At 33.9% G+C, this 15,181-nt stretch overlaps 1 protein-coding gene across 7 annotated transcripts in view; it reads right to left on the bottom strand.

Annotated features, from left to right (window-relative positions):
• Zyx (lipoma-preferred partner zyxin) overlaps positions 1–15,181 on the bottom strand; it is a 59,739-nt gene that overhangs the window by 22,531 nt on the left and 22,027 nt on the right. For 4 of the 7 annotated variants that reach the window (XM_070282557.1, XM_070282555.1, XM_070282556.1 and 1 more), the window contains one exon: positions 1,525–1,578. The exons of 2 other annotated variants lie outside the window; for them this stretch is intronic. In XM_070282557.1, the coding sequence (XP_070138658.1) occupies positions 1,525–1,578 (54 nt within the window). Of the gene's footprint in view, positions 1–1,524; positions 1,579–11,189; positions 11,315–15,181 lie in introns of those variants that run through there. One more of the 7 variants, XR_011443586.1, reaches the window with a different exon arrangement.

Below are 15,181 nucleotides of genomic sequence, written 5' to 3' on the forward strand. Positions count from 1 at the left end.
TCCCCTCACTCGTTTGTGATGATCCCCAAAAGATTATCCAGACTAAACATCAATCTCCACATGTAAACATTCCCACAAAATTTTCGTCATGCCATTTCTTATCTTGTCTCCTCATTTCCCCCCACTCGTTTCTGATGATCCCCAAAAGATTATCCAGACTAAACATCAAGCTCCACTTGTAAACATTCCCACAAAATTTTCCATGGCCCAAGCCAGACATAAACATTAGAGCCGACTCGCCGTCACCAGTCCGAATCACTCTTCACGAATGACTCAACTGCTGCATCAGCAAATTGTCCCTTTCTCTTATAATCTCTTAGGCCAATTTTTTATTCTCTCCAAGTACCCTTTTGGGTTATTTCTCTTAAGCCGAGGTTTGTTGGTTATCTGGCAATTAAAAATTGGCAGTCTTATTCCGGGAGCAAGCCTTTCACATACAATCCGTCTAGCCTAAGCGTTTAAATAAAGTTTGTGAACCAAATAAGAAATAATAAATAAAGTTTTTTAAAAATAAAAAATTAAAAATTATTTTTTTAAAAAGTGAACTTCGGGATTAATTTAATTGGCGCCCAACGTGGGGCCATGCAAATAAAGGTGATTCTCAAAAATAATTAATTAAAACAAGAAGGGAAAGCTAACTTCGGACGGAGCCGAAGTTTATGTACCCTTGCAGTTAAATCCGGATATATATCACAAACATCGGATATAGTTGGCCGATCCTTATGATTACATCATAATAAAACCAATTAACTAAAATACAAAATCTAAAAAAAGTCCCAAACTTCTATCTTCAAAAATAAGAAAGTTGATATTTCTACCAAATACCATTTCCGATCGTTCAGTTATATGGCAGCTATAGGATATAGTCGGCCGATCCTAATGAAATTTGGTAGGTTGGATCAACTGACCAAAAATAGAATCTGTATTTCAGCTTTCTATCTTCAAAAACACGAAAGTTGGGTCATTTCCGATCGTTCAGTTATATGGCAGCTATAGGATATAGTCGGCCGATCCTTATGAAATTTGGCATGTCGTATTATTTTGCCAAAAATAGCTCTCATGTCAAATCTCATGTCAAATCTCTAACTCTAGAAACACCAAAGTTATACCTTTTCCGATCAATCAGTTATATGGCAGCTATAGGATATAGTCTGCCGATCCGGGCCGTTCCGACTTATATACTGCGTGCAAAGGAAAGAAGGGTGTGTGCAAAGTTTCAAGACGATAGCTTTAAAACTGAGAGACTAGTTTGCGTAGAAACAGACAGACGGACAGACAGACGGACAGACAGACGGACAGACGGACAGACGGACATGCTCATATCAACTCAGGAGGTGATCCTGATCAAGAATATATATACTTTATAGGGTCGGATATGTCTCCTTCACTGCGTTGCACACTTTTGACCAAAATTATAATACCCTCTGCAAGGGTATAAAAAAATAAGTAAATTCAATTAAATACAAAAGCTGATTAATTAATCCAATGAAAGAAAGAAGGAAGAAATCCAACAGAACATCTTACCAAGGAGAAAAGGATACAGATAGCAGGAAGGAAGAAACCAAACAGGACATCTAACTAAGGAGGAAAGGATACAACATCATCGTGAGAAATTAAAGAAAAGCTTATCGTTAGTTACACATTAAATTTACATTACATTTAAAAAATACTAACAAAAAATTTTATAAAATTAAGTCAAATCTTTAAAAAAATTAATTACTTAACGATTAAACAATCTGGAAGATATAATAAATAATTTTCAAAAATTAAACATGGCAACCGGTGGTGGACCAAACATGTTAGGTAGTGGAATTGGATACAGTTCAATTACAACAGAATTAATAAATAGATTCATAAACGTCCAGATAAATGAATTGACTACAAAAATTAATGAATTATCGGCAAAAGTAGAAAGTAAGGAAAAAACGGTAGAAGATTATAAAGTTCAGACAATTAATCCAAATATAAGTTGTGATACAACATTAGAAGTGATTAAAGCTCTGCCAAAATTTAATGGGGAGCAAACTCAGTATGTATGCTGGAGGGAGGCTGCAGAGACAGCAATGAGTTTATATAAAATAAACAGTGAGCAATATTTTATAGCGTTAACCATACTTCGTAACAAAATCATGGGAGCGGCACATGATGCCCTGACCAACCATGGAACAGTTCTTAATTTCAATGCTATTTTGTCTAGATTGGATTTTATCTATAATGATAGAAGACCAATCCACGTTCTAGAAGCTAAACTAAGTATTCTTAGACAAGGTAAATTGTCTATTACGGAGTTCTATAATGAGGTAAATAAAAAGATGACCCTACTGATCAATAAGACCATAATGACATAAGGTAAAGAAAGCGAAAATACAAAAGAAACTAATAAAGTAATTAGGAGCAATGCTCTAAGAATCTTTATTTCTGGTCTAAACGGATCAATATCAGAGACACTTTTCTCGCTAAATCCACCCGACCTTCCAAACGCCTTAGCAAAAGTGCAAGAACTAGAATCAAATAATTTTAGAGCCCAATTCGCCAATAGATATTATGGCTTTCAAAATGAAAACCGAAGGCAAAATAATTACCTAAGGTTTAACTCGGTCCAACCAAAACAAAATTTTAATAAACGAAAATGGGGAAACAGCCAAAACCAAAGTTGGCCCCAACAGACTTATTTCGACTAGAACAACGTTCAGGGACAAACCCCAGAACCAATGGAAGTCGATCCTTCCATACAGTTCGTAAACCGACCAAAAGGGCAATCTAATAATTATCGTCAGGGATTTACCCAAAATTTTGGCACAAACCAAAACCAAGATCGTCCGTATTCAAATCGACCACACTATTATCAACATAATTATAGCCGTCCTTCTATTAATAATCCACAAAACTTTGCAAATCAAGCAGCTGGCCCAAGTCATTTTCCAGTAAAGCGAGAGCTTGAGAGTACAGTAAATCAACCACAAAATAAAACAATGAAAATTAATAATATTCAGGAGGACCATTTTTTAGGGGAAGGGCAAGAGTAAGACTACCTTACTTAATACGATTTGACAGAAAAGAAAATACAAATTTTAAAGTACTAATTGATACAGGCGCAACCGCTTGTTACATTAAAATAAAATAATATAATTAAATAAAAATGAACTCCCTATTTATAAAAGGGTCAACAGTTAACGGATATTCGATAATAAAATATTTTCACATGATAACAATTTTCAATATTAAACATATCTTTTATGAAATCGAGGGTTTAGAAACTGACTTGTTAGTCGGATATAATCTACTTAAAAAAAAATTGGTGCTATAATCGACATCAAAAAGGGAGTTATACAATATCATGGGAAAGAGGAAAGATTACTTTTTCACAATGTAATGTAATGAAAATCTATGCCACACCGAGGAAAAATGTAATCACCCTCTGAACAAATTCTTAATAAACAAATATTTTAACCAGATAAAACAAGTTAAATCATATTCAGTCTGCGTCGAAACAAGCGACTATGACTACAGCTCCGGATCAGAGCGCTCAGAAGATCTTTGTTCAATAAAGTCCTACCAATCAAAAAATGAAGGTCTAAGGTCAATAAACTCACAATCCACTTCAGGCAAAAAAAAAATAAAATAAAAAACATTGCCTAAACAACATAAAATTGAAACCAGAAAATGATGTGGAAGAATTAAGAAATATAATAACAAACCATATCAAAAATGAGCACTCTAAAATAATTATGCAAATCCCTTTCCGCACTGATATTAGAGGGGAAATAAACTTAGAACATGATAGACCCATATATGGTAAACAATACCCATATGCCCAATCTGTAGCAGAATTTGTTAATAAAGAAATTAAAAGAATGTTGTCCGAAAAAATCATACAACCTAGCAGGAGTCCGTATAATTCTCCAGTTCTTGTAGTTCCGAAAAAAGGATACAATGAAGATGGCAGTCCAAAACTAAGACTTGTCATTGATTTTTAAAAATTAAATGAAAACACAATTCCCGATAGATACCCTATGCAGGATCCATCTGTTATATTAGCTAATCTGGGAAAAGCGAAATTTTTTTCCACAATTGACCTGGAATCAGGTTTTCATCAAATATTAATGAGAGAATCCGACATTCAAAAAACGTCTCTTCTATAAATAACGGTAAATACGAATTTTTAAGAATGCCTTTTGGCTTGACAAACGGTCCAAGAATCTTCCAACGAGCAATGGATGACATTTTAAGAGATCAAGTTAGAAAAACTTGCCACGTCTATATGGACGATATAATAATTTTCTCAAATTCAGTAGAGGAACATTTTAATGTTAAATATCCTTTTAGAAGCAAATATGAAAATATCTTTAGAAAAATCCAAATTCTTTTTGCAAGAAACCAATTTTCTTGGATACGTAGTCTCTTATAATGCAATCAAAACAGACCCAGTCAAAGTCGCAGCAATACAAAATTACCCAATTCCAAAAAATATCAGAGAGCTTAGAAGCTTTCTTGGCCTAACAGGTTATTATAATTATGCTTACATAGCAAAACCACTCAACTCATATTTAGGAGGCCATAATGGTAAAATATCTAAAACATTGTCGAAAAAAATGTCGGTACAGTTGGACGAACCAGCTGTAAAAGCATTCAATTAACTTAAGCAAAACCTTACTAATCAACTTGAATTAGTGCAACCAGATTATAGTAAAAAATTCGTTCTTACAATAGACGCTTCAAATATAGCATTAGGAGCGGTTACCCACAAGAGGGTAAACCTATAACCTTTATATCAAAAACCCTCAATAAAACAGAACGAGCATACGCCACAAACAAAAAAGAATTATTAGCAATTGTTTGGGCATTAAAAAACCTAAGAAACTATTTATATGGCGTGGTTGGAATGGAAATTCACACCGATCATCAGTCATTATTGTATTCAATATCTGACAAAAACCCAAATATTTACATGAAAAGTTGGTATTCATTCATACAAAGTTTTACACCAAAAATTCATTACAAACCAGGTACAACTAATGTTGTAGCGGATGCCTTATCCAGAGTCCAAATAAACAATTTGTCAGACGCAGATATATCAGAGGTTAGCTCTGATGAAAATACAATTCATTCTGCAGAAAGCAGCTTTGAAAATGTAATCCAAGAAACTAATAAACCACTTAATCAATTAAAAATTCAAATCCTAATCACTACTGGCAGATTAACAGTCCACGAATCAATAAATGTCTTCAATAATGTTAGACATATTATTGAGTATGATTCTCCAGAGAATTTAATAACGTTACTAAAAGAATATTGTTTGGTCGTCGAGCGTTTTCGATGCCGTAAATAAAAAATCAGAATTTACTTAATTTCAACGTTATGAACTTTATTCAGGCCGCATATGAAATTAGGATTTATGAACAATATTTGAAATCCAATTTAGGATGCGAGCGCAGTCAGAAGACGAACGAGAGTGGCGCCAACCTTCCAGAATAGGCTGAGCGGATGCCGCCAACTTTAAACGTTGAATTAGCAAAGCCGAGCGGCCGAAAGAGAGTCGGCTTGCGACCAACAAAACATCAGTTACTGATTAATTATTATGTTTAAATTAGTTGCTTGCTGCTTGACCCGACAAATATATTTCACCAAATATAACCATAGGCCTGCACTGTACCCTAGAAGACCTTTACTTATTGCAAAAACCACTAAAAGAAAATTTCGGAAACAAATTCCTTTTTACAACAATTTTTGTACAAGACGTAGAAAATGAGGAAGATAAGGCAATTATTATTGAAGAGACTCATTGTCGTGCCCATAGAGGATTAGACGAAAATTACAAACAAATATCTAGACTTTATTATTGGCCAAAATTATTTATAAAATTAAAAGAATATATAAAAAATTGCGTCATTTGTAACCAAAATAAATATTGCAGACATCCAGTAGAAATTCCGATAGGTGAAGCACCAATTCCAACTAGCGAAGGTGAAAATCTTCATATTGATATATTTTACGCAGATAAAAAAATTTTTTTAACATGTATTGACGCTTATTCAAAATTCTTAACAGTCCAAGCAATAGAAAATAAGCTAAATATTGAAAACAAAGTACTAGAAATTTTACAACATTATCCACTAGCCAAAACCGTCATGACGGACAACGAACCAAGTTTCACATCTGCGCAATTTCGTTCATTTATAAGTAGAAGTGGACTCACAATACACTTTGCAGATCCAAGATATAGCACTTCCAATGGTCAAATTGAAAGGGCACATTCAACACTCACAGAGATCGCTAGATGTATCAAAGATGAATACAATCTAACAGATTACTCTGATATAATCATAAGGGCAGCTCAAAAATATAATCAGAGTATTTACTCAGTTACCAATGAAAAGCCATTGGACATATTATACAACAAAATAAACCATGAGAAAATACCTAACATTCTCCAACAAGCTCAAACAGTTATGCTAGCAACGCATAACAAAGACAAGAAACATAATAATCTAGGAGAAATAATTTATGAAAAGAAATATGAGGAAAGAAACAAACTAAAACCGAGATATAAAAAACGGGTAGTTAAGGAAAACCAGGATAATAAAGTAATAATAAACAATAGGAATAGAATAGTTCACAAAGATAATATTTAGTCTTAAAATTTTTTTTGTTTTCTAACTTACAGATAACAATGCATTCCGCAATACTTCTATTTCTGATCATAGTCACAACAACATCCGAAATAATTAATTATTCGAATCATGACTTCTTTCTTTATAAAGACAATAAGGACGTTCTGACCTAAGACTCATATGCTGAGCTATTTCATGTTACCAACATTAGTTTCTATAAAGAAATTATGGACTCAGAGCTTAACTACATAAAGAATACTAATAATGATAGATTGAACTGGGAAATTTCATATAATTTAAGAACTTTAAATTTAATTCTATCACAATTATTGCCAACAAGATCTAAGAGAGGTATTAATGAATTAGGAACGGTTTTAAAATGGTTAGCTGGTACCCCGGACCATGATGACGTAATAACAATTCAAAATAAAATTAATGAACTAATTGACAACAACAACAAGCAACAAATAATAAATTCCAAATTGTTTGATGAAATCAAAATACTGTCCACAAATTTAAAATCGGTTTTTACAAGCCAAGAGTTACCTCTAAGAAAACATCGTCTACATTTAATAACTTATGATCTACAAAATTTTATTGATACAATTACATTGGCTAAAATGGACATTTTTAACACGAAAATTTTAAAATATAGATGATATTCAAGAAATATATAAACACGAATCAAAACGGATTAGTAATCACGGATTTATTGGACATTTCTGAATTCAAAATTGCTTTACATAAAGAATTATTTGTAATCTATTTAAAATATCCCATTATAAAAAATAGATGCGATACTTATTACGCAACAGCTATTTCTCATAATGATGGAAAATTACTGTTAAGCAATCAGGTAGCAAAATGCGACAACATTTATTATGAAATAAATAAATTCAAAAAAGAACTATTTAATAATTATTGTGTTCTTAGCACAGAAAAATCATGTTTCACTCGATTATTGAACGGTGAAAAATCAATATGTAATAAAATAAGAGAACAAAATAAACAAATAGATATAATTCAGGAAGGTGCTATTTTAGTAAATGGAAATAATATTGTAAATGACTCTTGCCTAATAGGGTCTTATTTAATAACATTCAATGGCACCACAATAATTAATAATATATCATATTCAAACGTAGATAATAAAATATTAGAATACATTACAGCCCACAATTATAATAATTTTGAAATATCCGAATATATATTATCCAACAATTCGGAACTATCATTTGATAACATAAATACCCTATATCCTTTTATTCAAATTAAACAAACCAGAATACCACTAACATTAATTGTAATCACATTAATTTCAACATATATAACACAGTGCGACAAAAAAAGAAACGTTGGAGGAACTTTTGAAGAGACCTAGTAGGAATTGTTCATTAGGTCGAGTATAGTATAAAACCATGTTTGAAATTTTTCATACACCCTCAAATCTTGATTTATTTCGAAAAAAAACGGTTTTTCGAAAGTGTTTTGCTCTTAAAAATTCCTGAACACGTAATTTTAGGCCGATTTTTTTACGTTTTTCAATAGTTAAATGTTGTAGCTTTTGAAAAAAAAATACATCTTTAATTTATTTAAACAGAAAGGATACAAATTTTACAAAAGAAACTGACATTTTTGAATTTTTGTCATGTTTTTCAAACTTTGACGCCATTTTTTCGGTACAACTTCCAAGAAATGGTATCATTTTTGACACACATTAATATTGTCTTGTTAATTCTAAATAAAAAGAGACCAACTTCATTAGGAAATTATGAAAATTGTTGAAGTTATAACGCTTTTCCCAAAACAAGTCAGTCCAATCTTCATAGCTTTCCGGAGCAATAGTGTGCTTTCCGGAGCAATAGTGTGCCATTCCATTCCGCCCATTCCTTTCTTTCACACACTTTTACTCCGGAGCGCTAGTAAACTTGTTTTGGGAAAATAAGAATAATCTTAAATCTTTTTAATATATCAAAATCAATCTTTAAAATATCTGCCAATAATTGTACATTATTAAACGCCATTCTAGCCGTGTTTCCGTCATTAGTGTTCCCTCTACCGTTTTGTTTTGGCTTATCAACATTTAGCCCCATTTCTTTTCGCATTCTGTCTTGAATATTCTTTTTTGTTGCCGCCATAATTAATTTATCGCTGTTATCTCGAATTTGCCTTTTAAAAATATTAATTCTGTAAGCTATGTTCAACACAAACTCAAAATATTCAATCCATGCATGCAGTGGGCTCACACCATATTGAAGGCTTTCTGGTTTTGGCTTTAAAGTTGTTGAATGTATGTCATCGGTCTCGAAAAATTGTTTTGGACCGCTGCCGCATACAGGACATTTTTGACAAGAATTTGTGTTTGTTAAAACATTAAGCACTTTACCATCTATCAAAGTCATATGAAGATCAAACGATACAGTTACTGGTTTTTCTTTAGTAATATTATGTACTAAAGGAGACAAATTTTTTATTTGCCTATCCAAATCATTTTTTTCTGTAAGAATATGTTCTGAAGTTTCTTTTTATACCCTTGCAGAGGGTATTATAATTTTGGTCAAAAGTGTGCAACGCAGTGAAGGAGACATCTCCGACCCTATAAAGTATATATATTCTTGATCAGGATCACTTCCTGAGTTGATATGAGCATGTCCGTCTGTCTGTCTGTTTCTACGCGAACTAGTCTCTCAGTTTTAAAGCTATCGACTTGAAACTTTGCACACACCCTTCTTTCCTTTGCACGCAGTATATAAGTCGGAACGGCCCGGATCGGCCGACTATATCCTATAGCTGCCATATAACTGATTGATCGGAAATGGTATAACTTCGGTGTTTTTTGAGTTAAAAAATTTAAATTTTACATGACCGCTATTTTTGGCAAAATAATACGACATGCCAAATTTCGTAAGGATCGGCCGACTATATCCTATAGCTGCCATATAACTGAACGATCGGAAATGACCCAACTTTCGTATTTTTGAAGATAGAAAGCTGGAACTTGGTACAGATTATACTTTTGGTCAGTTGATCCGACCTACCAAATTTCATAACGATCGGCCGACTATAGCTGCCATATAACTGAACGATCGGAAATGGTATTTGGTAGAAATATCAACTTTCGTATTTTTGAAAATAGAAGTTTGGGACTTTTTTTAGATTTTTTATTGTAATAAATTGGATTATATATTCATATTCCCATAAGGATCGGCCAACTATATCCGATGTTTGCGACACATATCCGGTTTTAACTGCAAGGGTATATCAACTTCGTCTCCGCCCGAAGTTAGCTTTCCTTTCTTGTTTAAATTCTAATTTTAACGGTCTGCATAACCTTACAGACTGTGGTGTTCGATTTATCCACAATACTGTACCAATAGTATCCTCTAATTTAAGTGGAATTATGGTTGTTACAAATAAAGAGTGGTCGCTGGAGGTTGGTTCATCATCTTTATATCTTTGTTTGTAGATGCTTGGCCCTGTAGATCCGTCAAACCCATAGCTCACGATTAAAATCAAATATTTGATCGTTTTAAATAAACTGAATACATCTTCCTGCATTTGTAGTATTCTGGTTTCGGTGTGGTTGAGCAAGTCTTGCAGGGTAACTTTACATGAAACTTCGGTAACTACTACTTATATCCTTACGCCGGCACTCCAGCTTCGCTCTTACGACCTTGTTATATGGTGGATATATAGCAGAAAAATGAGTGCTATTACTTAATGAATTTTCGAGGACAAATGCCAAAGCTTCGTCTGGAGTTAAGGGTACTGGCTCGGGTACAAGTAATTTTCGTTTTGCCTCTTTAGCTCCATTTTCTGATAGCACCGAATTCTTTAAAACACATACGGGGTCTTTATGGTTTGCTTTCTTTGCTAAAAGTGTTGCTGCATTTTTTTTTTTGTTTTTTTTTTTTTTGTAATTGCAGGATAACGTTTTTTTAAAACTGTCCTTTAGAAACAACCATTAAATGTTATCACATAAACTTCACTTATAGATAATTTTAAATATTAATATGGTAGAAATAAATTAGAGTAGTAAGGGGAGGTCCAGCGGGTGTCTTCTGGGCTGCTAGCTGTTGTCCAGCAGGGAGCTGGCCAACCGGTTCGGGTGATTATGAAGCCTCTGCATGTGACGTGCGATGCTTCTTTGTATCTCGTCCTTGACCCAAGGGAAATTGAGAACCTCGTGGATGGTGCGATTGTCATGAAAAACGTGGGCCCCAGTGGCGATTCGAAGGGCTCTATTTTCGAAAGCTTGTATTGTTCGGACATTCGTCTTGCTCGCAGTGCCCCAGAACTGTATGCCGTACGTCCAGATTGGGCGTATTATTTGGGATAAAGGTGTGCTTTTTATATTGAATTCAATGCCCATGCTTGAATTAAACCAGTCAGTCTTATTTTTTTTAAAGCGAGCTATATTTCTATTTTATTTAGCTACATTTTGGCTAACATATACCTCAGTAAAATTGGTATATGTGCAAGATTTGTTTTCTATATTTCTCCTATTTTATTAGCTCTAGAGTTTTGAGTACACACGATTTTTCTCCGATGTCCCTCAATTACACATCATTTATTAGTTTCTTATCTGTCCCCATCCTATTGCACCGTTACCCCAAAGAATAACGAAAGGAGGGGAATTTAATAGAAAGTTGATATATGTGCAAAAAGCTTCATTCACGTTTGGAGTGGGTTCCGGCAAGGTCCTAGTAAAACAAAGATAACAAATTTGACTGTTTACATTTTAAAATTTAATTAAAAATTATCTTGAGCTATAAAAAAAAGGTTTGCGTTAAATAAATTGTATTAAATATCAAAAATGCCACGAGCAACCGAATTATCTAAAGAAGAGCAGATCCATATAAGAACTATGGCTGACTGTGGCGTCAAAGTTGGTGCTATTGGTAAAACAATAAATCGAAACACTGTAGGAAACTTTTTAAAGTCACCCCAAAAATATGCCGAAAACAATCGCAAAGGTGCAATTCCAAAGATTGATAACCGCACTAAGCGGCACATTAGAGCTTTGGCATCTGCCAAAAATTTGAGCTGTGCCAAAATTAAGGCACAATTGAAGTTACCAATATGTAGGCAACGGGTGTAACAAATTTGCCGAAAAGATTTGCATCTCACATACGAAGCAAAGGTCCCGAAACCTAAGCTATTGCGGCGGCATAAAATGGCTCGACTAGCCTATTAGGAGAAATTTAAATTTTGGACCACCGAATTCCAAAATGTCATCTTCGTGATGAAAAAAAATTTAATTTAGATGGCCAAGATGGAAATCAAAAGTATTGGCGAGACCCCAGGCATCCCAGACAAACTTGCAACAGACGCAACCATGGTGGTGGTTCCTTTATGGTATGGGCTGCCTTTAGTTACTTCGAGAAATCGCCTATATGCTTTGTGCCATGTCGCATGAACGCGGAAACGTATACTAATCTCTTGGAAAGTGAGCTAGTACCATTTTCCGAAGAGTTTCATCCCGGAAATTTTTTCTTTCAACAGGATAACGCTCCTATACACGTAGCGCGGTGTACGAAGACGTTTCTGGAAAGTAAATCTATCGATTTGATGCAGTGGCCAGCTTTAAGTCCGGACTTAAATCCGATCGAGGATCTTTGGGGCATCCTGTCAGTAAAAGTTTTCAGAGGTGGAACGAAATTTAAGACCCTTAAGGAATTAAAGGCGGCCATTGTTAATGAATGGGCATCCATTGATATAGCTGTCCTCCAAAACTTGGCAAATTCAATGCCGAAGCGATTGAAATTATTAGATTAGCAAAAAGGAGACACGATACTATATTAATTAAAAAGTTAACTTATATTACAAATTTATATAATATTTTTTTTGTCACTTAAATAGTTTTGCACATATATCAATTTTCTATGAATAATAGTTTTAAGTTCCTATATAAATATCAAACAATGATCTATTAAATATATGTTAAGTTCATTCAATTTGTACATTTACTACCTACATATATAAAATGAATAAAAAAATCTAACATGAAGGAGTTAGAAAAAAATCAAGAAAAACACGTTGCACATTTATCAATTTTACTGAGGTATGTCGAAACTCTTGACTTTTTTCAAAATGTTGCTTTTAGCTTCCGAGTCAAGATTTTTTATGCTCAGTTTTTCCAAAATGTAATCAGATACAGCGTCTTTGTTTTTGTTGCTGCGCAGCCAAACCTCAAAAAGTGTGCAGTGTCTGAATTCGACCTTGTCTTTATCGACAACGGTAGGAAATGGAGCAAAAGTTTTTAATAAGTTTATCAAGAACAAATATACATTAATACTTCTGCAAACTCAGATGGTGACAGAAAATTAGTTATACTCCATAATGCACAGACACATCTAATACAAATTAACTACTTCAAGACATCACGAAAACAATTCACAGAAAAAACATGTAACACTGATAACAAATTGGTTTCATTAAATTATATTTTACATACCACAATTAACATTTTCCATTTTGTTTCGTTAAAATTGGTGCCCGTATTACAAATTGCGGAAAGTTCAAAGTTTGTGTGCAGCGTCCCGCCTTTTTGTTTGCGATAACCTGCTGATCTGTTAATGAACTTTACAGCCCTGGTAGAAGCTCAGGGATGCAGATATTTAAATAAAACTAATGGTTTATATCTAGTTGGAGAAGCTACTTTAAGAATCCATTCACCATATACGTTTCTTTTGTCATGAATTTTTGGATTTTATGCAAAAAAATCGGTCAATCCGGCCACTCTGCAATGGTGGAAACAAATTTAGCATCACCAACAAGCAGTGCAATTTCTGCAACCACAACGAAAATCACTGGAATTCAAAAAACCGCGACGTCAACGACTACAGCGAGTACAAAAATAACAATTTCGGAATGTGCCAAAAGCGACCCCGGCCACACAGACTGGAGTGGATTGCTACATTCAAATAAAGCGCAAGCTTAGCCCGCAGAGTAATCCGCAGGAAATAAAAAAAAATTAGCCGCGTTCAGAAGATCGACGAAGAACCAGTCAGATCCAGTAGCAACAGATTAGCCTGCTGGCGGACGGTTAAGGAAAACCAACCAGCTCAAGACACCGCAAAAAAACCCCCCCAATCTATATCAGGGAGAAAAGCTCGAGTGCACTGGTCAACCAAATTCCGGCGTTGCACAGTGGCCGATTTGGCTATTCTAGCGTCAGATTAAGCAAATTTTCAACTGTTAAAATTCATTAAAATTTTGTTTCCTACCGATAGTCAAATAATTGAATATCGTTAAAAAAATACCAAAACCTATAAACTTGATCAACTAGATCAGCTGTAAGCTCTAAAAGCTAACATATGGTACTTTACAATTTTCAGGTGTTGAATTTGGCTTGATCGACGACTTTTTATATTTGCGACACTTTTTTTGATTTTGTGTGTTTCAAATCAGTTTTAGCATTTTCTCAAAGTTTAAGGTATGTAGTAAACGAAAATAAAGGGTTTGTGACCTGTGAGTGGATGTTGCATTCATAATTTATGTTTTAAACCAGCAATGTTTGTAGTAGCCTTCTTTTTATAACAAATTTCAACTTCTGTAGAGGAAAACTTTATGAAGGTCGCCTCGGCCCGCAAATAGCGTATATTTGTGGTTAAACTAGGCTTCGTTTAGTGTATAAATTATCCATGTTCAGCTGCGCCAACGTGCCCCTGTTAAATTTAGCGATATTTTCAGTAATCATGTCCGCCTTTTTGAAGTATGGCATGGGAAAGCAGATGCCACAAAGAAGAGTTCTGCAGTGTTTGATCACATTTTCAGCGATATAGTTGATAAATCCAAATGTTCCGAGACGGACTTGACATCTATAGAATATACCATTACAAATTTTTGCAAAACTGTTTCTAACAAAAAAGAAAAAATCGAATAGATGTAAGGTGCGTTTCGAGATTAAGAACTCGGGTTGGTTAACGGAAAATTTGGTTCTTTTAGATGAGCATGGCGTATTATAGATATTAGATTATAGATTCACGGGGCGGATATTATAGAAAAAGTACCACTTCCGATAGGAATGATGTCAGAAGAAGCCTTAGAAGCCCAAAACAAAGATTTAAGAAATTTGCGATTAAGCCATACGCGTAAAAACTATCGCCAAAACACAATGGAGTATCTTTTGCATTTAGTGTTAGTATCGTCAGATCCATTAATTACAAGCTTTTCCAAAAGTGCGGCCAATAACTCTAGCAAGGCAGTTTCCTTTGAGATTGAAGAATCTACTTCTGGACTACAATGCTCAAAACGAAATAGCGGATTCTGACTCAGAGAAAAAATTTAGATTCAGACTAGGACAACTAAAACTAGTTTATTTTATAAAACTGCATTTAAAAAAAAAATAATTTAAAAAAGTTTATTTAAAAAAATAAATAATAAAAAATGTTACCTAATTAAAATTACTAAACTTTGATTTCTTTTTGGGTAAACATTCCCAATAAGATTCATAAAATTTCGAACTTTTTAAAATTATCATTATTTTTAAAGATATTCCACATATGACGCTAAATTACCCAAATCGGCCACTGTGCGTTGATCGGAATCGGTGACAACTTTCATGT

The sequence above is a fragment of the Drosophila bipectinata genome, chromosome 4, assembly GCF_030179905.1.
Source record: "Drosophila bipectinata strain 14024-0381.07 chromosome 4, DbipHiC1v2, whole genome shotgun sequence".
NCBI classification, from domain to species: Eukaryota; Metazoa; Arthropoda; class Insecta; order Diptera; family Drosophilidae; genus Drosophila; species Drosophila bipectinata.